This window comes from Cheilinus undulatus, linkage group 9 (assembly GCF_018320785.1).
Source record: "Cheilinus undulatus linkage group 9, ASM1832078v1, whole genome shotgun sequence".
NCBI lineage: Eukaryota > Metazoa > Chordata > Actinopteri > Labriformes > Labridae > Cheilinus > Cheilinus undulatus.
In genome coordinates this window covers 24,003,201-24,028,960 of record NC_054873.1, presented here as the reverse complement: position 1 = coordinate 24,028,960, position 25,760 = coordinate 24,003,201, and the positions used below count along the sequence as shown (strand labels likewise).

General features: G+C 38.8%; 1 protein-coding gene across 1 annotated transcript in view; it reads right to left on the bottom strand.

The window, feature by feature from the left end:
• Window positions 1-6,104: 6,104 nt before the first annotated feature.
• The window catches only part of slco3a1 (solute carrier organic anion transporter family, member 3A1), a 58,441-nt gene continuing 38,785 nt past the window's right edge, over window positions 6,105-25,760 (bottom strand). Inside the window, exons 3-10 of the mRNA XM_041795709.1 lie at window positions 17,809-17,907; window positions 17,455-17,727; window positions 16,550-16,714; window positions 16,233-16,431; window positions 12,205-12,373; window positions 11,537-11,709; window positions 11,382-11,446; window positions 6,105-7,832 (exon numbers count right to left, since the gene is read on the bottom strand). Of these exons, the coding sequence (XP_041651643.1) occupies window positions 7,480-7,832; window positions 11,382-11,446; window positions 11,537-11,709; window positions 12,205-12,373; window positions 16,233-16,431; window positions 16,550-16,714; window positions 17,455-17,727; window positions 17,809-17,907 (1,496 nt within the window). The 3' untranslated portion in view covers window positions 6,105-7,479. The remainder of the gene's footprint in view (window positions 7,833-11,381; window positions 11,447-11,536; window positions 11,710-12,204; window positions 12,374-16,232; window positions 16,432-16,549; window positions 16,715-17,454; window positions 17,728-17,808; window positions 17,908-25,760) is intronic.

Genomic DNA, 25,760 nt, shown 5'->3' with positions numbered 1-25,760 from the left:
TTCTTTTCACTCATTGTTTGGCCACTTTAAAGTTTAGACCCACTTTTGTTGTTTTTTCCCCTTTTTTTGTGTGACAATTTTAACCCATTTTTACAACTTTGCATTATTTATGTGCATACTGTATATGTATAAAACTATACACAGAAAAGCAACATTCAGTATACTGTAAGTTAAAAAAAAATCCAACCTCTGAGAAACCCAGAGGTAATCTTTTTTAAAGACCCAAAAACATCTGAAAGCAGACAGGATCTCTTGTTCTGTCTCTCTCATACATTTGCATTTCTGTCTACTTCATTTACTATTTGTATGGTAAATTATTCTACAGCTTCTGGAACTCAGCATGGCTCCATTATGAAAAATGACTGAAAGCAAAAGTCTAAAAGCGAAAGTAGAGAGCCTCAAATCTGCTGTGCAAATCAAAATATGAGAACCCTCCGTGCTTGTGTGGTCCATTAAATCTCAGCTCCATACTTTACGTCTTACTGAGTGAGCACTTAGTGTAATAGTGAGAGTATGTGATGAACCGTGAAGACTGACAGCTGAAACTTCATGCTCTTTATGGACCCTGTTAAAAGGTTAATAATAAGTTATGTCCTTACATACAGTAGATACAGTTTATCAAAGGGTTCAAGTACAGGATATGCATCCTAAAGTGAATATATGCTGGTTTTATGCAGTCAGTAGAACAGGGGCCTGTTGTAGACAAGCGTCCATTCATTATCCCATTCAGGGATGTGGGGGAAAGATTCCAGAGGTAAGGTACAGCCTGGACTGGACCCTAGTTGATCACAAGGCTGACCTGAGGTGCTTTTTGACCAAAAGTATCAAGAACTTTACGTTCCAAGGACTTCTTACTAATAAATTGGTTCTTGTGGTTGACTGTTGTCTGTGTTTCCAGTGAAGTCCCTGGAAGATGATGCAAATGAAGCATCCTAATACAGCCAGGTTTCAGGAAGACATATGTAAATCAATATGATTATGTGTAAGCAGATTATTTACTCATAAAGATTTAGATTCCAGTGGAATCATTTTTACCCGAGCTGATGAAATTGTCCCTTTTTTTTCTGATTTATTTTTATTTATTTTATGCCGAGCCTGTAACGCTGCCACAGACATTGGCCAAACAAGAGAAGAAGATCACAGAAAACTGACACAAACTTTCTGCTAGTTGCCCTTCTGGTTGTTCTCCACATTGGCTTTAAGAACATATGGTGTATGCGTTTCCCGGTGGTGGTATATGAGCATCAAATTTTGCTATAAAATCCAGTGCAGCATGAACGCAACCCTGCATTCAGCCATTGTTGTTTTGGTCGGACCCATAAGAGAGCTACGCTATATGTGACGTTAATCATTTCAAGAAAGATGAAACGCCGATCCGACAAAAAACTTTTGCGTATACACCTGAATTCGTTACCGTGTGGACGGGGCCTAAGCCAGTAGGCCACCTGTGACCCGAAAATGTCCATTTTTTTTGTTTGTTTTTTTGCAGAAACTTTATTCATGGTTTTAATTTCAATGATCCAAAGCTTCATCTAGTTGTGGCAACTGGACTAAAGGTTGTTGATGTTTAACCTTTCCTCTTACAGGCTTTCTCCGCTCAAACATGGATTGACTGTCACCTATTAGAATGCTAATGATCTGGATAGCTAAGGGTGTTTTCACACCTGAAAGTCCGGACCAAGGTTCATGTTTTTGTTACATTGTGTATATTTGGTAAAATTGGTTACATGACATATCGTCATCAACCTACATGGGTTGTGTGTCTCTATGGTTTACATTGATTGGTTAGTTCTGTTAAGACAGACTTAATACAAGTTTAACAATAATTTATTTGACAAATTTTGATGAAAGAGAAATGCAATGTTTTGGCAATTAGACTCCATCATGATGACTTCTAGACACTGGTGGGCTTGGAGGGATGGGATGAGATGAGTAGTAGTCCTATGAAGATCTGGACTAGATGCTGGTAAACTGAATGGAGGTGGCTGGGGTGGAGGAGGGTTGCAGCAGCCACAGTGAAATGATGGGCTGACTCGGAAACAGAGGATGACAGATTTCAAATGTGACAGGTGCATGATGATTGGTAAAACAAATCTGATTAGTACGTGAAGAGCGAACGCCCGTAATTAGCTGATCACCAGAGTGGGAAGAGAGAAGAATGGAAGGAGAGATATGAGCGAATGGTGACAAATTACTGAAGAAGAAACGGTCTTCCTGCTTGTACTTCTGCTAAGCTCTATCTGACGTCAGCCGTTGAATAATGTGTTTAGCTTGTATGTAGAAAAAAATGAATGAAAAAGTCATTTCCACCATCACATTATTGCTGATTTGCTTCAGCCAACTGTGCCAACATCTTTTAGACAACAACTTTATTGCCACGGACAGTAAAAGAAAGACAGTATACAAACTTTTGAGCCATGGCAATGCTGACTTGGGAGAGTTGGTGATTTGAGTGTTTAGTATAAGCACCGTTTATCAGAGCTTTTGCACCTTTATATACTCCTGCCGCAATTTCTTTATCTTCAGGTTGCACTCTTCTTCTGCCCTCTCGTATTGTCTTTTATCCTCTTCAAAAACAGTTGGAAAGTTTCCGTACTTATACGTTTTTTCCAGTTGGCCCCTAACAACATTGTCAGCCCAAACATCTCTTCCTTCAATGTGCTTCTGTGGCTTATTTTGTTTTGGTGTTGGATTTCCTTTTTCCGGTTGTCATGCCACAATTTCCTGTCATTGATATGGCAGTCTGAACCTTTCAAGTAATGCTTTCACACTGGGCATGAACCAGAACTGTGGTTGAGTTTGGTCTGGACCAAGACTACCTCTTTTGGTCAAACCAAGGTCTGGCTGTTTGGGCCACACCATGGTCCAGGGAAAGGTTTCATACCTGCCATTTAGGTTCAGATCAAACTGAAAAGTACGAAAGTCTGGACCAAATGACATAGGTGTGAAAGCACCTTAAGAGTGGATGGTAAAAAAAAACAAAAAAAAATCTCATTTTTAATGTTTAGTCCTTGATTAAATCATAATTTTCTGTTGAACTAAATCTGCATAACTCTGTTTAACTAAATAGCATTTAAGTTAATAGATTAAGTTAAATCCAATCAAATAATTAACTTAAGTAAATCTTTTTAGATCACTCAGATTTATTTCAGGCATATATACTTATTTAAATTTTGACAGTTACACCAGGAATGCATTTGTTACGTCATCTTTATTTTAACTAATAAACTAAGTAACTAAGTAACTAAGTATTAAGTTAGATTTAACCAATGTGATCATTTTAAGCCATTTCACACAAAATACTTCAATAGCCTAAATCTAAATGCACATTTATTGGCATTTAATTTATTTGTTTGTCTATTGTTTAATAATGTTTTAAAAATTAAATCCACTATCCACTGACAGTATTTCAAGCAATATAAACTAAATTCACACCAAATTAAATGAAAGTAATCTTCAGTGATTTACAATACTTAACCTAATTTTCCTCAAACAAACAAAATAGTGCCTGCCATACACAAAGGGTTGCATACTGCCTGACATTGCACTGAAAGAAGATAGTTCAATGCATGCAAATAAAGTTAACTTTTTGTTTACTTTAACAATTAAATTAAACAAATACACTTGACCGATAGCGTCTGATGTCTCCTCTGATCTGCTCTCTTTCTGCTGCTGCTTCTCTCTGCAGCTCCTACCTGCTAATATAGTTAAGCAGCATGCTGCCCACCTGGTGTATGTTGCACTCACTTGCTGTCTACACTCTACACTGCCATCTTGTGCAGCAGCACAAACAAATTAGGAGACCTCCATAAACTACGATATTTTAAACAGAAAAAAAATTATAAATACATAACTAAACACCAACGTCATTTTTTTTCTCTTTTTGTTTGACAATGCTTTTGTGGCTTATCACCTCCTCATGCCACTTCTGTTTTGTTTTTATGCCCATTTTCACCTTTGCAGTCTCCTCCAAAGCCAAGCACAACTCTAAACAGTGCTTTTACTTACTCTTACTTGCTTTTACTGCATCCTACTTAAAGAACTGGGATTATTTAGTGTCAATTGGTAACTTTAAATCCGAGCAGACCAAAATTACATGTGTGGTCCCCCAAGGCTCCATCCTGGGGCCTCTTCTGTTTAACACCTACATGCTTCCACTTGCTCAGATCATAGAAAACAACAAAATAAACGACCATAACTATGCAGATGACACACAGCTTTACAATCCAATGTCCCCAGGTGACCATGGCTCCATACAAGCACTGGGAAAATGCATGGAACAAATTACTGAGTGGATGTGTCATAATTTTCTTTTTGTTAAATTGAAATAGTTAAATAGAAAAAAAAACTGAAGTAGTTGTTTTTGGACCCAAGGAGGAATCTCTAAAAATTAGCATGAAGCTCCAGTCACTTCAGTTAAAAATCTCAGACCAGGCCAGAAATCTGGGTGTTGTCATGGATTCAGACCGGAATTTTAAGAAAAACATAAAAACAATTACAAAGTCAGCTTATTATCACCCCAAGAATATTTCTAGGGTTAAGGGACTAATAACACAGCAAGACCTTGAAAAACTGGTCCATGCATTTATCTGTAGTCGAGTTGACTACTGTAACAGTATCTTTACTAGTATGCCTAAAAAGTCAATCAGACAGCTGCAGCTGATTCAAAATGCTGCTGCTCGAGTCCTCACTAAGGCCAAGAGAGTGGACCAATACACTCCTGTTCTGAGGTCTTTACTCTGGCTCCCTGTCTCTCAGAGAATAGACTTTAAGATACTCCTGTTAGCTTATAAAGCATTGAATAGTTTAGGCCCAAAATACATCAGAGACCTAGTCCAGTATGAACCATCCAGACCGCTCAGGTCATCTGGTGCAGGTCTGCTCTGTGTCCCTAGAGTCAGAACTAAACATGGAGAATCAGCGTTCAGTTTCTAAGCTCCATATATCTGGAACAAACTCCCAGAAAACATCAGGTCTGAGCTCTTTTACATCAAGGTTGAAGACACACCTGTTCACTGCTGCCTTTGACGAAAATACTGTATCACTTTTTAAATTTTCTATTTTCACTCCAACTCTGCACTGTAACTTTTACTTTAATATCTCTTTTTATCTTTTGTGGTTTTTTTTTTTCCTGTTTTTATCCCTTTTTACATGTTTCGTTTAAAATGTTTCCACTGTGTTTCTTTTTCCCTTTGTCATTGTATTTTAATGTCCTGTGTGAAGCACTTTGAATTGCCTTGTTGCTAAAATGTGCTTTACAGATAAACTTGCCTTGCCTTATTATCAATACCACCCCTAGCCACAGATGTAAGCTTGAAGGCCCTAATGTCAACCCTTTCTTCCCTGGGGTCCAACAAATAGTTGGTTCCATTCTGTAACCAGTTTTCTGGCCTAGAGACAGATCTCTGGCTACAGAAAACCAAAGAATTGGTGCTTGGCAAAGCACTGGCTCCAAACCAGCCCAAGAACCCAAATTTTAGAGTCACCAGTTATCCTAATAAGCATATCTTTGGACTGTGGAAGGACATTCGAGAACCTGGAGAAAACCCACGCACGCGTGAGGAGAGCATGCAGAATTCACACGGAAAGACCCTAACAAACATGGAATGAAACCAGAAACTTGTGTTGTGGGGCAACATAGCTAATGATAGGATCACAATGCAGTCAATGATAAGAAAACAGAAGTAATTAATTTAGGTTCCTTTGTATAAGAGAAATATTTTTGCAATTAGTAAAAACTCCCATGTTTTGACTTAAATGTGTATGATGTGTAAAATAAGTTTTTGATAAAATCACTGGGGAAGGCATGATAACAAGGGAAGAGATTAATGGTTTGTGTTTTTATATTTTGTCAAGCTTTCATGCATGCACACCCTCCTTCCTGTTCTTTCATTCAGCTACTTTTTTTGTCTATGCATGTAATTGTCCCTTTTGAATTGGATTGTTTTTTTTTTTTTTGTCTTTCAATTTCATGGGTTGTGAAAGTCGAGCATTGGGTCTCAGTTCTTTTGTTTATGAGAATGAAATAAAAGCAAACAAAAGACAAAGCAGCTCTTTAAAATGCAAATACAAACCAAAAGGACTTCAAAGACACTCACAGTGAGTTTGTTTTCTGAAAAATAATTTATTTCCAGAGTAAAATAAACCATATATTGCCATACAAAAAGTGTAAGAAAAGGGACAATGTCAAAACTGCAGAGATATCAGTGAAGTAACAGGACACGTGTGCTGTATCAAAGATTTCTTCATAGAAATAAATCCAGTGGGTTCTTGATGCTGTTTAACACACAGAGCTTCCTGTTCCTTTGACTAACTAGTGTCTTAATATTACAGGCCTAGTTTAAAGACAATCTGTTCTTTAATTGAACAAACTACTTTCATTTCTATGAATTGTCCCAAATCTTCTGTGACATCAAACATACACATCTCAAATAATTAGATTATATATCATTTATATGGCCTTCTCAAATACAATCTAATATAACATCCTGGGCCCTAATAGAACAAATATATTACTCCTCTTTTCTTTTTACTTGAATTCCAAACATACAAATATTACTAATTTTCTTCTTTGTGCAAAAGCCAAAGGAAATACGACAAGCATTCTTCTTTGAATAATCCCTATTAATCCTTATTAAGACATATTAGGCTGAATAAACTCTGCAGATGTAAAACAAACATAGAAATGAAACAAACTGACAAAGAAACCTGCTGTCTGACACAAAGACTAGTCAAAAACATGGACGTCTCAGACACAAATTGCACATTTTCACCTATGAGACAAGACTTCACAGTCTAGTCTAAACAGTATTAATAACAGTGCCTGTTATCCAGCAAGAGAACGAACGTATCCTGACATAGAAACATCTGGTTTAAAGTTATTTGATTTTTGGACATTTAAAAACATCTATAGGCCACTATTACAACCCAGATTGGGTATTCTGTTCTCTTTTTATACGGAACCTTCCTGCATTTACATAATACTACAGTATTGGTTTGTAAACACTTGGCAACTTTAAATATGAGTAACAGAGGAACCACCAAGACTTTTTTAATGATAAAAATCTCATTTCTGAACAAGTGACAGACAGAACACACAGTGCACTGACTGAAAAGAAATCATAATTTTTCAAACAATCCACTGGAATCATGACAGACCTAAAACAATATGGCAGCTACAGTTGAAGTAACATCATGTCCACTCGCTAACAATCAGCTAGGACTGAGCGAATCAGTGCTGTAGATGTCTAGAACACCAGAGTCAACACAGGAGTTCACGGGCAACTCCACACATCAGAAAATGACTAAATGGACCCCTTTGAAAGTTTGCCAAAAACATGGAGCAACTCCCCCTTTGACCTGAACAAAGCCTTAAATAGATTGCCTTTATCATAAAAAATCTTCTTTTCAAGAGAAAAATCGTCAAATATTCCTTTGAGATAGTGTAAATGTTCTTTTTGTCCTTTTCCTCTATAATGACTATAAAACTGACTCCATATTTTCACAAAACTCATGGTCCTCTAGGTTATATATAAATTTTGTCCTGTCCACTATTTTGGGGCCTTCCGTTAGCGATGGGTAAAACTCTGTGGGTGTCAGGTGACCCTCGTGACTTTTGATGTACTTCTTGTAGTTCCTGCGTAAACAATACCAGGTAGTGGTGTAGAGGAGGAAAGCCACACCCTTCAAAATGATGGCAAGGCTCACGTATAGGTGCCTGTACTTTGCATTGTCATACAGCAGACAAGCACCCTTGTCGCCACAGTCTGTGCTCCAGAAGCGGCAGGTGGAGTCAATCCCAGCACCGAAGATCAGAGGAGGGGGTATGAAGCCTGTGAGACAAAAACACAGAATGAAGACCAAAACCAGCAGAGTCCACAAAACTACTCAGATCAGGAAAAACTATCATGCATGAAATTTGGGTGTAAATGAAATCAATGATGGGGCTTGACCTGATGTATACAAAATGTACCCAAACTCTAACTGATTTTTCTTTATTATTTTCAAATTTGAACCACAGATTTGCCTGTTTGACTTCAACTACCTATCAGACAAAAAAAAGACAGCTTAAGCCACAACAATGTGGCCTGTATAATTAGGGCCTTATGATTTCCGCGTTAATGAAATCACGGACAGAATCGTGGAACTGGCCAATAAAAACGGAATCTACTATTTATCGCGGAAATCGTGGATATTGAATGAATCTGACTAAAATACTGTGTTCAGGGGGATCACTAAAGGGTGGCACAACTTGTGCCTCACTTTGCAAACACTCACCCCACCCCCCTCCTAAACAATACAAAGCATGTCAAAGCAGTCGCACGAAACACCGGCAAACACCATGTAGCAGTACAGGATGACATAATGTTGCACCTTCAAGAAAACTCATTCATTCTGTAAAACATATATGAGGTCAGTCATTGATCTTGGAAGAGAAGTCTTGGCTTGCAAACTCTGTTCCAGTTCATCCCAAAGGTGCTCAATGGGATTGAGGGCTCTGTGCAAGCCAGTCAAGTTCTTCCACATCGAACTCATCAAACTATGTCTCTATAGTCCCTGCGTTGTGCACTGGGGCACAGTCATAGAATAGAAAAGGGCCTTGCCTAAACCGTTGCCACAGTGTTGTAGGCATAGCATTGTCCAACAAAGAATTCATTGACCCTGCTCTGTGATTTTATGTGGCCTTCTGCTTCGTGGCTGTTGTTCCTAAATGCTTCCACATTCTAATAATATCACTTCCAGTTGACTGTGGCACAAAAACTAGTCAACAGTTGAATTGTCTTATTTCAAAGGTGGCTTATAACAGTAACATGCTTGAAGTCACTGAGGTCTTCAGAATGATCCATTTTGTTTCCCAAATGTTTGCAAATGGAGACTGCATGGCTAGGTGCTTGATTTTATACAATTATGGCAACTAGTCTGGTTGAAATGCCTGAATTCCATAATTACTAGGTGTGGCTAAATATTTAAGTCCTACAGGTGTACTTTTGTTACATTATGTTTTTTCCTTTATTAAAGATCTTCTTTTATTATGTTTTGTCATTGTATTTAGATATGTACTAAAGAGTTTATATGATGTGCTTTCTTTCTCTCTCACTCTCCAGTATTTTGATGAATATCTGTATGTTGATCTCAGTGACTACCTCATTAAATTTAGGCTATATGATTAGTCTACAACTACACACTACGTTAAAGAAGTCATGTAGAACTACTGTTGAAGGAATCTAACCTTTTGATCAGTATTTATATTTGCTGGTATTGACCTGAATAAGTCGATTTGCACAAGTCTTGTGTATGTATTACAGATATGCAGCTACAGTCCTCCCTGCAGCCAGTCAACTTCACAAGACAGTGAAGGGGATTTTCCAGAAGTGCCAATCATTACTAAAATCAGCATGAAAATAGCCTGTCCCAACACCAAAGAAGATATTTAGCATTTAGCATGACACCGTTCAAGATTAAGTCAAGAAAGGGATAGCAGAATAACACTGGGTATTTCTTTGAATCAGATATCTATTCTAGATTTTATCTAGAATTTGATCTGTCAACATAAATAATAGAAGAGGTGTTATTTTTAAAATAGTAAAAAAAAACCAAACCAAAACAAAAAAAACCCTGCATACTTCTCTTAAACAGAGTTAGTTTAGATAAGACCTGTAATGGTATTTGTATTTGTACTAAGGCCTGTTAATAAACGCATTAACGCTTGTGATTAATCTGGAAAGCTTAACGTGTTAAAAAAGATAATAACACAGTTTAATCATGTCTAAGTTTGACCACAACTTCCTCCTGAAGTCCTCCTGCGTGGATGTTTACATCCCTGATGTGAAAAGGTTGAAGGCGGGTCAAACGCAGCCAGCAGGGATGAGTAAGGAGACAGACCCAGGTCTGCTTCACGTCAAATTTTGATTTAAAAAGCTGCCTAATGAAAGTCTGGATGAAACAAAAGTTGAGTGTAAATACCGTGGTGATGAACTGTCTTTACACGAAAGTACAACGAGTCTGAAGTACCGTACCACAGAACACCTAGGAGAACTACAGTCACAAGAATCTATGAACTTTTTGACGGCTAAAAAGTTAACTAAAGTGGAGCAGCTGGCCCGAGCTACATTTATTACACTGAGGAGAGACCACTGGACTTCAGTCCGCAACTTCAGCTACCACAGGGTAACAGCACACCTGATCATTCACTTTATAGCTGAAGTTATTTTGTACCTGATGTGTTTGTCTTCTGGGCTTGTTTGCAGTTTATAAATATTATTGCTCATTGAATTAAGACACTCTGATTTAGGAACCACCAATAAGTTTAAAAACTCTAGTTTGTTTAATATTTCTTCATTTAAACACCATACCTGTACTAATTTATCTCAACTAAAAATGCAAGTAAATGGTAGTATTTTAAATGTGAATTTATAGATAATAATAATAATGAAAATACATTCTTAGTAAAAAGCGCTTTCAAAGTGCTGTACATAAAGTTAAAATAATGAAAATAAACAAGATATTAAGAACGTTTAAAAATCTAAAAATTACTAAAACTAAAGAAATGCTGTGACTAATCATGACCAATTTTTTTAATCAATTGACAGCACTAATTTGTACTGTTACAGTTTGGACAGTTTGAATACATCTGAGAGAGGAAAAAGGCAGTCATACATGACTTCATCCTCACAGCTTACTGCTAACTGCTATTAAACAGGAAATAAAGTAGAAAAAGATGCAGGAAAAACAACCAAAGGTGTACATGAGGAAGACCAATCAGCTTCTCTGGATCAGTTTTGTAGGAAAACTTTGGGTGGAGAGCACAGCCAGTCTTTCACTGCTCCATCTGAGAGGAGATTGAGCACAGGTGGTCTACTGCACTTAAATATCCTAATTGAGCCATAACTGTAGCTTGAGTGATCATTATGACCTAATAAGAGGTACATAATAATCTCACAGACTCACAAGATGATCATAAATACGATAAACTGCTCAAAAAAGCAGAATCAGAAGACACTCATTTCTGTGCTGTTTTCATTTTTCACCATTTTCATTTTGTTTTGTTTTGCTCTCTTTTTTGTTTTATACAACAGGCAGTAAAAACTATTGGAGGTAGTTCTAAAAACAGTAGATGACACAAACTTTAAATTTCTGAATAAATTGGAGAAACCTAGGTAAGTGGATTTGTTGCTTTATTCCTGTTGAATCAAATTCAAACTGAACTGACTCCAAAACTGGGGGTAAGAATTTAAATATGAGCTCTGTGAACTGCTGCACCCCTAGTTTAGATAAAACATAATGTCCACTTCAAGTACTGTAAAACCTTTTTGCTACTAAATTACTTGTATAAAACTCTACAATCAATGTTTTCACTGATGAAGAGTTTTCATAGATCTTACCAAGGAGACGCAGCAAAAGAAACAACACTCCAAGTGCGTAGGATTTCAGTTCAGGGCTCACCGTCCTTTGGGAGAAGCAGAAAGAATATTACATTATACTGTTTCAATGCACTGACCTACACAAAAACGTTAATGCATTTATATTCAAAACATGCCTGATCAGGATGATAACAGAGGGAGTCTGGGCCATGGCTCCGACCAGGCTGCAGGCACAGATCACACACAGGAAGATGAGGAAAGCCTCCTGGCAGCCTGGCATCGGACATTTTCCCGGAGTTGCAGTGGTGAATTCACTCCCAGCAGAAACACAAGAACATCCTGTTAGATTCTGTGGAGAGGAAACATGAAAGGGTTCATTCAAGAGCTATATGAACGATAACAAATCATTATCAATACAGGAAAACATGTTAAAACTTTAGGTCTGAATGTTTTTAAAATGTGTAGGGAAACCTGCCGTCAGTGCCAAGAAATGAGTGATCTATGCTTTATATCTGCACAAGATTGCTGCCTAAACCTGCTGCAGTGAGACGGCAGTAATAGAGATATTCTGTGCTGCTGAGGGGAGAGAAATACTCTCTGCATGTGATTTGAATATAGAAGACTTTAATCTGCAGATCAGTGCATCTGATCAAGAAATAACCCCAGTTAAACTTGATTGGCTGATGTGTCAAAGCTGATGAAAGCACAATGAAATGTCGACATTTTTTTACAAGCTGTCCAATAATGCTGTTTATTAATCCCTGCTGAGACTGAGATTCTAATTTTGACACTAAGTTTGTTCACATGCATAGTGAAATCAGGCTAGTAGAGTTAGTATAAAGACCTGAGAGATGGAGGATGAGATCTGAGATCTTCCTGACTGGGTGCAGCCAGCAAAGCAGGCAGACAGGTAGGTGATTCCGTTGGCTCCACACACAGGGCTGATGGAGGAAGTGGAGCAGTTGCACTGACTGATGCACTGAGCTACTGGTTTCTCCCCTTCCCTCAGAGTCCTGAACAGAGACACAGACAGAAACCTCAGTGTTCTTTCCTGCTGGAAGTAATAACTAGATCTACCAATATTTCTAGATCTAGATTGAAGGAACACTCGCTGCCCTTTCTCATTGATACCATGGCTCTCTGGCTTTCTTTTAATATCCCCATGGAAACTGCACAGGTTAAGGTTACAAAATCAAGTTGTAGAGAAAACCTGGTATGATGTCAGTGCTTCTACAGGATCACTATCTGCTCTGAGCTATGCTTTCACACTGAAAAAACATGGAAATTGTGTACACGATAAAGAAGTACTGTAACACTAATTCTTTTTATGCTCTGCAGCACAAAGTGCCAAAACCACTGAAGTATTCATTTACTGCAGGCTGCTATTAAAACACAGGACTCTGCAAGAGATGCAAGCTGTTTAACTGCATCCACAGACATTTTTGTGCAGTAAACTTAAACAGTACAGGAAAAGAAACACTGATCTGAAGGCTCACTAACACTTACATGCATTGCAAATCACAAGTGAATTTGAGATTTATTTTTGGGCCTTTTCATGCATTTATTTGATGGAGGAAGGACAGTGGATAGACTTGGAAACAGGGAAGAGAGTGGGGAGAGACATGCGGTAAAGGGCCACAGGTCGGATTCGAACCCAGGCCACCCGCATACATGGGTAGGGCCTTAAACCACTCAACTATCTGTGCTCCCTTCACAAGTGAATTTAATTGTGCAATCCAGTGATAATTTAATACATAAGGAAGCAGTCATTGCCCCTTTATTTAGTGCCTGCCCTCCCTCAGCTCAGATGTATAATTTTTGATATTAGGATAGTCTAATCCTGATCCTTGTTGTGAAAAGTGCAACTAAAGCTGCGTTTCTACTAAGCAGTCTGGTATTAAAACAACTAATCCAACTTTTCTGGGTATCCATGTATCTATCTGACATTAAAAAGTGGAGCTAAATAGGCTGCAGTCTGTTGATAGGTCAAAATAACCTTCACTTCCTGTGTGACAGTGGTAACCATAGACAAAACAAAACATGCCAAGTTTAGTACTTAGCTGAGTAGCTTGTCTCCCTCATTTAATCATAAACATGCTTATAAAGGAAACAGTTACATGCTATTATGCAAACAAACCTTCTGGGGTACTAGTTAGATTAAAATGACATTAAATTTAAGATACTTTTCAAGCCCTAGTGATGTGTGGTTTGCCTTACCCTAAACTGAAGTTTAATCCAATTTTATTTCAAAAGTTTTTGCCTTTTTCCCCTTCTAAAAGAGACAGCATCTTAGATATATGGTCTGCAGCCAGACTCCTCTCAACTGTTCTGAGCTAAACTGTGCTGCTTGGTAGAACACAACAGAAGTATATTACTTATCAATGAATGTAAAAAGTGTAAATAAATAACACAAGTTCTAAGCTTTTCTTTTAAAGATAGTTATACAGATCTATTTGGGCAGGAAATCAATGCTGCTCCCACTGAGTAGATTGCTTATCTTCTTTTCTATAAGTAGTTCAGATTGTTAACATGATTAGAAGTTTTGGTTTGTTTCCAAATGAAAAAAAAGGAAAAAGGAAGTTACATTTTATAAAGAAAAAAATAAAAAAAGAAAGTTGATATTTTGGAAAAAAAACCATCAGTGTAGGCAGTCATATCTGAAAATATTTAACAGTTTAGACAACTCAATGGAAACACCAGATGCTATTTCATTATATTAAATTTAAGTATCATTTAAAGCAGTGTAACTCAACCTCGATCAACCAAAGAGCCGAATTGTTGAAAAATAAGTTTGCAAGAGCAACACACAACCTAAGTGGTGAAAAGTGACAAAGATAGGTAAAAATGGTAAAAATAAGTTCAATGTTAAATGATCAAAAAGCAGCAAAAATTGGTGAAAAGGGTCAAAGTAGGCATTGTAAAATATTGCTAAGGCTACAACACAAATGCACTGTAAGAGATAGTGTTATGCCTAAGATGTGAAGGTTTAGGTCAGCTCGGTGAACTGATCATACAATTGAAAAATGAGGCATTTAACACAGAAAAAACACAGAAGAAATTCACAGGACTCCTCCTTTCCAGGAAGGGCTGTAGGATCCTCCTCTAAAGGGTTAAAGGGAGACAATTCTGTGTGCTCAGGGGCTTTCTTCTCTGGGAGCTCACTTTTTTCCCTAACTCTGCGCAGAGCGAGGGTGAAGACACACTGATAGGTGATATGACATTTGTAACTTTATATGTAATCTTTAATAAACTTTAGGTCAATGACCATTTAAGCTGAACTAATCCTCTCTTTGTCCTTCTGCCAATAAAAGAACAGCCGCAAAAGTCTAACAGCATCAACTGGATAAAAAGGCCTTACGTGGCAAAAATGTATGAGAAGTGACAAAAAATGAATTACAGGGGGCAAAAATGGTCAGTTGTGGCAAAAAAGGCAAAAAATAGGTGAAAAGTTACTAAAACAGGCAAAAAGCAGCAAAAGGTGGGAAAAATGGGAAAAAAGCAGCAAAGGGTGTTATAAATGGGGTGGGTAACATTTAATAGCAAAATGCAGCTTAAAAGGGTGAAAAGTGGCAAAAAAGCAGGGTGAAAAATGGCAAAAACAGGATAATGGTAGTATAAAAATGGGTAAATTGTGGCAAAAGTGGGCTTAAAGCAGTAAAATGGATTAAAGTGACCAAAAAATGTTGAAAAAAGAGGCAAAGAATTGCAAATAAGGGCAATGGAAATATACAGACAAAAAATAATTGGTTGAAAATTAAAGCCAGCTCTATAAGTGTGAGAAATAAACTGATTAATGTGACTTGCAATGGATAATTTCACAGGTCAAACATGCCCTTTTTAATGGTTTTCTATGGAAATAATATTTTAAATTAAGACATAAAGAGCCACAAATCATCAGCAAAAGAGCCACGCGTTGAGTATCACTGATTTAAAGAATGTATCTCATAACCTTCAGAAGTATCGAGTGTATGTTCAATCTTATATTTGCATTCAGTGTTCAGCTCTGAGCACCACAAGGCCCCTCTCGGAATAGAAAATCTTTTTATAGACTCAATATGATGACACAAAGTTGTTTGAATAAAAAGTGAACGCTCTGTGCCCCAATGACCGGCGGTGGTGCTGATAAGAATTTTTATTTTCACATTTAGATCCTCGGCTGTTCACCTCAGATAAAGTCCTGTAACCTTGGCAACAGAGTTACTGCGCAGATTTATTTATTAGAATAACTGTGCTCTTTTGATAGGACTCCAATCTTTGCAAAGTGTTTAATGGTATAAAATCTCACTCTAATGGCCTGGGGTATACAATACTTTATAATTGCATATGGTCAGCATTTCAGTGTTTTCAACCTTTCGTCTAGCTTTCTCTGCTACGTCTTAGTATATGACATAAAAAAATCAATATTTTATCTGATCTCACAAATAATACTCTGACCTTGCTCATCTTATGTTTCATGTGATTGCTGCAATGTTATGAAACAATCTGTCCAGAGAATTGACTCTGCCCTAAAACCAGAGATACTGGGTAAAAATGCCATAATAAAACCATCATCCTGGAAGTTTCACTTTCTCAAACACACTACTTAATGCCACTGACTTGCCGTGCTCTCATTATTGAAGGGCTGTGGTAAAAGTCTCTTTATCCAACAAAGTTACAAAATATTGGATGTTTAACTCCGTGACTTCCAAAACCCTGCTATAAAAGAAGAAATGTCTATTTGTGAAAGCTAATGTAAATATACCCTTATTTTACTAAGTTCCACTAAATGAGGATTTAAAATTAAAGTGAATACTTTTCTCTTTTTCACTGAACATCTTCTCTTCTGCCTTAAACTTAGCAAAATACATTGGGCTGCAATATGTTTCCTCTTACTCATTGCCATATGCGACCGTCACACCAGCCACAGGACCCGTGTCGCAGCCTAGGAACAGGAAGGAGACGTAGCATGCCGTGGAGATCAGGTTGACCAACATGGCCATGCGGATGGCCCCGAGTGCCGACAGGTTCAGCTTCTTTACCAGGAGACCGCCCATGAAGATCCCCAGACATGCACAGGGAATGGCTGTCATACCTTTAAAACACAATATTTGAAAAACAAAACAAAACAAACAAACAAACAAAAAAAAAACGCAACTTTAATTTTCAGGTGTTTTCAGGTGTTCTGGGTTTGTGTGTGTGTGCAGACAGACCTAGTAGCTGGTTTGCTGAGGTGGTGGTGAGGTTGAACTGCTGCTCGAGGTATTTCCCCAGAAAGGCTGCAAAGCCAGCTACGACGGCAATCTCCATACAGGCTGCCAGGATGATGCAGGTGAACACAGGATTGGACAGGAGGTGTTTGGTGACCTTGGGGATCACTACAGAAGAAACACAGAATGGTCATTATTGAGCATGAGTAGACAGGACTCTGTTATGTTTGTTATGTCTGTTATGTTTGTGGCTTTTTTCATATTTTTTCAGCTGATAAATCTCAGAAATAGTAAAAACGAGATGATGTTTGAAAGCCTTTTCCTGTTTTCCACTCTTCTGTAGATGGAAGCATTTTTCAAGGTGTAATTTTAGGCTTTAATGCCTTTATTTGGGAGACAGTGGATATAAATTGTAAACTGGGGTATAAAAAGCTGGAAAAGCACCACTGACCAGATTTAAACCCAGACCCCATGCTTTGTAAAAACAGCTTCTGTACATGTGGCATGCAGACATAACCACTAGGCTACCTGAGCCCCCAAAACAGAAGTATTTTTACTATAAAACTTGTATTAAGGTTCATACAATATGCAAGGGCATTTTTCCTCCATCTACACAAGGCATTATGGAATGCTGCTAAAAAACTACACAGCTGGTGCAATCATATAAAATATAATGATGCCTTTAGTGCGACTAAATCCTAACAAAGTACACACTGCAGTAAAAAAAAAAAAAGAAAAAAAAGAAAACATGTTTTACCATTCTAATCCCAACACAGATATATACAAAATTAAAAAAGAATAAATAGATAAATATGTGTGGGGTTTTTAAAATACCTGAACATAAATAGAATACATTTTTTGTGTTGCAATTTCAGTCTGTAATTCAGCACTGGATCCTGCACACTCACCCCTCAGCTGCTGACAGCAGGTGGGGCTGTTGGCAGGCTCGTGGTTGCGTATGAGCCCGTTGCTGGACTTTGGAGTCTCAAAGTCTGAATTGAGAGAAGGAGGAAGCATAACTTGCTCACTCTCAGCCCCGTCCTCTCTTTCCTTTGTTGGCAGAGACTGAGGGAAACCAAACATCAGGATAGCGGAGCAAAAGAGTAAGGCACCACACAGGAGGAAGCCCGCCCACCAGGCTCCGATCCACCGAGGGTGGTCTGGAGTGATGTGCAGCTGACCTGAGGAGAGAAACAGCACCGTCAGTGCAGCACATGCACATAGAGACACATTTAAATAATAAAACAGTGCAGAAAACTCACTGGTGTTGATGAAGATGGCATCCACGTAGAACTTAGTGCAGAGGGAGCCGAGGATGAAGCCACAGGCAGGCCCGAACACTAGAGTGGAAAAAAGGATACCTGCAGAGGAAAAGAACAGAAACTTTAATGCTAAGTTTGCCTATTTCTGTTTAAATTAGGAGTAGGCCTGAAAGGCAGTAAGGAAAATAAAGGCAGGTTTTGTTTCAACAGCAATGAAAATTGCACTAAAGGTTGCAGAAATCCTAAAATAATCTTTGTGTTTATCTGTTAATCTCTTCTATTTGATTTGATCTGATCATTATCGATCTTCAACATAATAGTCTCTCTCAGCACCTAGATGCACCACAAGTATGTCCATCTATAAAGAAAACAACACAAAATATGCTGTATACATACTATATGAACAAAAATAGAAAAAACAAAAAACAGAAATAACTAAACACTTTTTTTTTCTTCTCTGTAGTTATTTATGTATTATTTTCTAGAATTACTTATGAAGTTCCTCTATTTCATACTGGTCCATTAATAATTGTTTGTAACAGTATTTTAATTTTACAAAACTCTAACATATTCTTAATCTTAAACTAAGAATTACATCACAGACTGAGATGCACCTTCTTTTAAGAGTTGCACAGACTGCAGGCTACATTAAATTAAATTTCTATTTAAATGATACCTCCCTTTCCCTGCTTGTGAATATCTTTTAAATGTTCCCTGGTAAAACATTACCTTTTCCATATTCCTGGGGGCTTTGCTGAAGAAATGATTATGGCTGGGACTTCTTGTGATATAGCGGATGCAGAAAAAAGTATGTTTTAAGTTTCTCTCAGTGACTAAACCCTAGAGGCAGTTGTTTGAAAGGGATTCACCCTCAGGTTAACAAACACTGCTTGATTTTTTATAAAAAAAAAAAAGAAATTCAGAAAGTATTCAGACCCCCTTAACTTTTTCATCCTTCTTATGTTACATCTTGATGGTACAGTAGGAAAAAACACATTCTTATTCTTATAAATCTACACGCAGGACTCCTCAGCACTCAGTAGTTGTAACTTAGCTCTGGTTACTTCCATTTCTGTCTTTGCTGAGATATCTCTACACCTTGAATGAAGTCCACCTGTGGACCCCACAATTCTTGAAGCCTGGCACAACCAGGTCTCCTCCAAAAGCTGGTTGCCCGACTAAACTGAGCAAGGGAGAAGGGCCTTAGTAAGAAAGGTGACCAAGAACCCTAAGGTCACTCTGATAGTGCTTTAAGACAGACATGGTTCTGGTTTTGGCTCCGTTCTGGAGTCTCAGAATCTTGGTGCCTTCTGGCGAACCAGTCCACGTTTACACCAGTTTAAACAGAACCAAGACAGGAGGACGTTTCTCTGCATTACTCAGGCGGACGTTAACACAAAACTGGCAAAATGGTGGATCCCACTGATTAACTGCAAGCTCGGCAGTTCGGTAAATAACTTGCTCTTCCTTGTACGGCTCTCCGGCTTCACCTGGAATTCTGTCCGTGCCCAGACCAACACCAAACATTTTGTCCCCTCTGCAGACTCCATTTTCTGCTCGTCTTCACAACTTAGACTACGACATGCCAACTGATGATGTCATGGTTTGTGAGGAAGAACCAACAATTTTTTTGGTTCCAGCTGAGAACCAATGTTTCAGGTTCCAAAGTAATTTTTACGCTTGCCAGATAAAACACATAAAAGCCCCCCTGGCTTTCACATGGGCTCCACACAGGATCTTTGGAGCTCAGTCAGAGTGGCTATCAGGTCCTTGGTCACCTCTCTTGACTACTTTGTGCCAAGCTACCAGCTCTTGGAGGAGTCTCGATTGTGCCAGATTTCTTCCATTTGAGAATTATGGTGGCCACAGGTGGACTCTAATAAAGGTGCTGAAACATCTCGGCAAAGATCAAGAGAAATGGGAGGAATCTGAGCTAAAATTCAAGTGTTTTTGCAAAGGGTCCAAATACTAGTGTCACTGTGATATTTCAGTTTTTCATTTTAACTGTAATAAATTTGCAAACATTTCTAAAATTCTGTTTTCCCTTTGTCATGATGGGGCACTGAGTGTAGATTAATGAGAATAAATATGATTTCCTTCGACTGTGACTTGAAGCTGCAACATAAGAAAAATGTCAACATGAAAGGGGTCCAAATACTTTCTGAATGCATCGTGTTTTCTCTAGAGATAAAGTAGTATTTGCTGCTCGGGTGGGTCTGTAAAGTTTTACTATAAATAAATAAATATATATGCTCAAGCACAGGATGGCTTGTACAGTGCCAATGAATTCATAAAGTCAAAAAAAGTTTTGAAAATCACTATTTTTCGAGAAGTGCAAAGCAACAAGATGACATAAGGGTACATTTTTGCTTCATTTCTGCTCTGCCTTTTCCAGATTGTACTCTTTGAATTGAGACAACAAACAGGGAAACATTTCGGGCTGACATAAAAGATCAAATCAACCAGTTTGAACCACAAGGCAAGTGCAGCCACAGTGGCAACACAGTGTGTGACTGCACTTATTACAATCACGTGGCTTAGCCTCCTGGCAGGTTAACGCAGTGAGCAAACAGACACAAGCACTCTCTGTGAGGAAGACACCTGACTACAGAAACCAGTTGTTTTGTCCCAGTGTGCTGTGGCGTACAGCTGGAGATGAAATGTGGTCCAAATCCTCATTAGAGCGTTGTCAGCAGGGCCGGAGTCTGGCACTGTGACTCAGACTACAGGCTGATAATGACGATTCAAAGCTCAATTTGGGGGACAAATTTCTCCCTGGCTGTGTGTCCTGTGATGTGTGGTGTTATTACACTACAGGATGGAGAGCTGGCCTGAATATAGCACTCTGAAACAGGCCAGATCTTCCTTTGTGCCTGACCAAAATGGGAATCTTAGCTTCGAATTAACGTCAAACTAAAATGAAATAACATAATTTTTTGCCTCCCTCTTGTGGCCCTGCAGAATCACAGACATCCTCTTTACTGGCTGCCTGTTGGCCTGGACATCGCTGCTATCAGCACGGCATCTGCAATAAGATGTTGTTTGGATGCCAGGAGCAGCCACTTAACAAACAAGCATGGAAACTGTGACTAAGCTTCATATGTCTCCACTAGAGCAGAGGCTGAATGCACAGTCTGCTTCCTGCTCTGACCACCCACATAGGAGGGGAGTCAACACGTTCACACGATTGTAGCCTCATTCACATCGTAGTTTACTCTGCACATAATGGAAATGGCTCACAGATTTGCTTGGCAAGGCTCGCTGCCACTATGTGGGCTCATTTAGGCAAGATGAGGAGAGAGACAAAGAAAAGTAATGCTTGACGGGACCCTTTCTTTCTCATAACTGAAACATTTTGTGGTTGACAGTTGGACAAGCACGGAAATGCGCAGTCTGTGAGGTGCTAGAGCATGACTTTCTTTTTTACCTCTTCCATCAGCTAGTTGTGGTTTAAAGAGAGTAACGCAAACACCATGCTTATTTCCTCTGCTACTTTGAAATTTAAAATCCAATATTGAAAAAATTAATAGTGGCGGCAGCTCTAACATACACAGACGGAGGCAGTCACAATCACAAACATACAGTACCAGCACACAGGAAGTAGTCGTTGTGGCTTGAGACCAATGAAACCGTGCAGTTTAACAGCAATTTCATGAGGGAGGTCTGCAGTCGCTATGTGAACATTTTGCCTGTGGTGTTGCAAATGAGGCCTGTGCACTCTTGGTTTCAAGTGTTTCCTTAGAAACTAAATGTGTTGTCTTATCATAGCAACAACATCACAATTGGTTTCACCACAGGAAGCCTGAAAGAGGAAATTCAGTTAGTGAAATCACCTTCCAGGGGATGATAGCTCAGCGAGCCCACGAGACCACGACCACTGAGAGGATAAATGTTCCTACCTCGAGCCCGTGGCGCTCCCAATGCACTAAGAAACTCTGTCTCCTTGATGATAACATTGTCCCACAGCACGAATCTCACATATGGAAAAGATAGCTAATCTATGAGGGAGCGTGCCGTCTTATCAATCTGCTGCTTCTGCACATGAAGCAAGGGATGATAAGCCTCACATGAAAGAATTGAATAAATAACTTTTTTCTTCCTCTTTTGTGTAAAGATTAAAGCCAGAAAAGAAATAGCACGCACCAAGTTGAGTCTCTCACAATGGGATTAAGCTAGCACCATCACGTAACAGATCTTCAGTCAAACTTAGCAACAAAAACATTACTGCAGTGCACTTTCACTCATTTTTACTTGCCAAACAGTTGATACTAAAAGTCTTACTCAAACTGTAGGTTGAAGCACATTTCATCTCGTACGAAGCTGTAGCCTGACAGTTTTAGCTCATAAAAAGGGGGGGAAATAGCCAGTAAGCTAGCAGATGCTCAGCAAGATTTGTGTTTTTAACTTTCTTGGCTATCTTTTTTCAATTCCTGCTCTTTTCCAAGCTTAATTTTCTTGTGCTGTATGATGTTCATTGAAACCTAAGCTGGCTGGGAAGCTAAACCCTCCTTCCATGGTTATAAAGTGAAATCATGGCCAAAGCCATTAGCCAGGTAGCATAGCCAGGACTGGAACATAGGAAGGAAACTGCAAGCATGTGTCATACCTGCCTTAAGGGTCTCTCAAATTTAATTTGGGTTTTTCATGAACAGCTAGGGTGGCCATACATCCGGCTTTTGGCCTGACAGTCCGGAATTTCAATGCCTTGTCTGGCGTCCGGCGCAGCCTCAAGCCGGACGCTTATTTGTCCTCCTTTAGGAGTTTCACCTGAACGTAACGCAGCATATTCTCCATTGCTCTCTTTCGCTGCACATCAGTCCAGCGTCTGTATGTTAAATATGATCCAGGTAGCGTATGTACAATGTTGACCAAACTTAAACTTTACCTGGCCGTCACACACAAGTAAATTAACCGATATCTATTTTTGGAGGTCGGTGCCATCCGTGATCAATGAAGGGTGCGCACTGTCCTCTCGCTCTCCCTTTCTCCTCATACTTGCTGCACAGAAACTTTCATCACGTCTGTCCTGTAAATTCACCCATTATTTTACCCATTATATTCAATTAACTCGGGCTAAATTGCAAAGACTTTGTATTCAATATTATTGTAGTAATATATCCTTTAATTATTTCAGGTATTTTAAGATACTTTCGAGAATTGTCAAGTGAGTATGTTGGGGCAATAGTGGTGGTAGTGTTTGGGGGCTCATATCAGAGTCTGCTTAGGGTCTTTGGCCAGGGGTGGTCCTGGATCAAATCCAACATGGTCTTAAGCCTTTAAAACCAGAGAATTTGGACTCTTTTCTCATTTTAACCATAAAGGCCCAGAAAATGTCCTGTGAGTACGTGCTTTTGCCTATTTTTCCACAATACTTAGAACTTTTAATATATGGCAGTTATTACATTTTACTGCATGTTGGGACTTCCGGTTTGTAGATGAGACTGTAGACAGCTAAAACGAGGAGCTCCAGGCCGAACAAGTTTAAAAAACGGAGAAAAACCTTATAATCATAACTTGACGACGGAAAAATACTTAACATGGATAAAACACATTTTACTGCATGTTAAGAGTGCTTTGACAGTTTAAAATGAAAAAACACAAAAAAATGGGGGAACTTTACGCTAGAATCTTAGTGAGAAAAGGGGAAATTACTGTAATAACCACATGCTGGCTGTGAAGCACAATTTCTCAGCTTTCAGAAACGTTTTTTTTCCGATACCACAAACAGTCATGCAATTATGGTCATGCAAAGTGTGCTTCAACAGGATAGGATTTAAAGGGTTAACCAGCAGGCTCATGCATGTTTGGAGGCATCCACATTGAGAAGAACTTCCTATAAACCATATGTGGTATCAACACACCTCCCTTTGAACGGTAAGGATAGATTCTCCTGGGGGAGTTACTAAGAAAAAACATGCTGCGTGGAAGAAGGTGACAATTGCTGTAAATTCTGTTGGATCAGAGAAGAAAAACTTTCAGAAATCTAGACGAACAGGTTTGATATAAAACTCCAAATATTTTCAGCACCATTAGCTCTCTCTGGGATTAATAATCAACAGAACAAGCTGAACCAAACAGACCAGCATGCTCTGTTATAACTCGCTCCCTGCAGAGCTGTTTTTTGCCAGTTCATCTAATAAGACAAGATAAAAAAATGGCACTGTTTTCAAACACCTGTCATAACTGCATTTTCAAAGCATTTAACATCAATTAGCTAACACGACTTTTTCAAACTAGACAAAAATATTGAGTGTTTTTAAATGAAGCAATCCCAGACCAAGCATCAATAGCCTAAATCATATCTGTACATACGCAGTGTTGATGAATGAGAGCCCTGGAGAGGATATTAGTACATTCAGGTCTGATTTTGAATGTTTTATGGAAGAATCCATAAACCTCTTGGCTACTTTTTGAAATAAACCTCTATTCCCATCCACCTTAGTGCTGCTTTTATGTCTGGTTTTCATCTCATTTCTCACTGACCACTGCTTTCAGGTCAATGATAAAAAGACAATTGCTTTACAAATTTACAAAGCCTATATTTCATCTTTGTCCTGAGAGGATTAAGATGAAGACAAAAAAAAGGCAGAACATAAAAAAAACCTAAGTAAAGCACATTAAATCTCCATGAAGGACGATACACAACCACAGCCGGGGTAATCTTTGTAATACTCTACTTCTCCAAACTGCCTCCAAATCCCTTTTCCCTTGCAGCGGTCCTGTTAGGAGATAAGTACAAAACAAACTAATTTGTTCATGTTGTAGTTCTGCTGAGCCTTTTAGTATCCTGTGAATTACAGTCCCAGGGGAGCATGTCATGTGTAATTCAATTACAAAGCTCGGCTCTCGTGCTTTTGTCTCCCTCTGATTTGTTTAGAGACCAACAGAAAAGGCAGGAAAAGCTGCTGTCCCTGAGCCTCGTCCTTTTCCGGATATTAATTAACCCACAGACACATCCTGTATCCTACGCAGTCCATTTGGAAAGTTGACTTAAAATAAATATTAAATTTAAAATGCCCACGCATTCCCTTCAAAGCAGCAGTGAGTTTAATGTAGGCTTATCTTGTGCAAACAGTACATCAGTCATTTTTTCACACTTCTGCAGAAATGAAGGGATGTTGATGTCATGCTGTTAACTTCACACTTTGACAGCATTTTTCACAGAAGTACGTGATGGACTACAGGCAACTCTTTCTTACTTTTGTAATATTAAGCAAAGATTTAGCCACCACAGGAGTGATGATAACAGTGGCTATGAATAAAATCAGCTCTGGATTTAGGCTGAGCCAGTTGAAATAGGCAGATTTTAAGCTGTTCAACACAGATATGCAGATAATGAGCACTTAAAAAACTCCTAGCTGCAAAATTTAGTTACTTTAAACTCTCTAACCCAGGAGATTGAGATTATAAACAGGACAGCGTGAGCATGAACAGCTCATGGAAATCGAAATGTCAGATATATCACGCCTGCAGCATCCTCGGTTTACTTCCCTATCTCACTTTACAAAAGGGATTCCTTCTCCTTCACCATTAATCCTGCTCAAGTTGGTTCAGTAATCCTCTGAGCTAAATAAGAGCATAGTGGGATGTTTGAGGCCAAACAACAGCTTGTGCCACTTTCACAAGGGGCCAGACTGAAACTGAGAGTGAGCTAAACAATCACTGATATATAAATCCAAGAGCCAATGTGTCTGCTCACTCCCTCTGGGGCCTGAGGACAAGCGGATGTCAAAAGGTCAGCTGAAAACAGGACCAAACTTGTCCGATGGGAGAACTGCTCATAGCAGACAGAAGACTTCAAGATTCTACTGTATTTAAAGGGACCATAAAGTTTGAAGACTGTTTGATTTAAAGAGCTTTCAGACAAAAGCCTGGGTCATAACATCCTCCGTGTAGAAAAGTAAAGACACTTTGAAGAGACTCTGGAGAGACACTCCAGCAGGCTACAGACT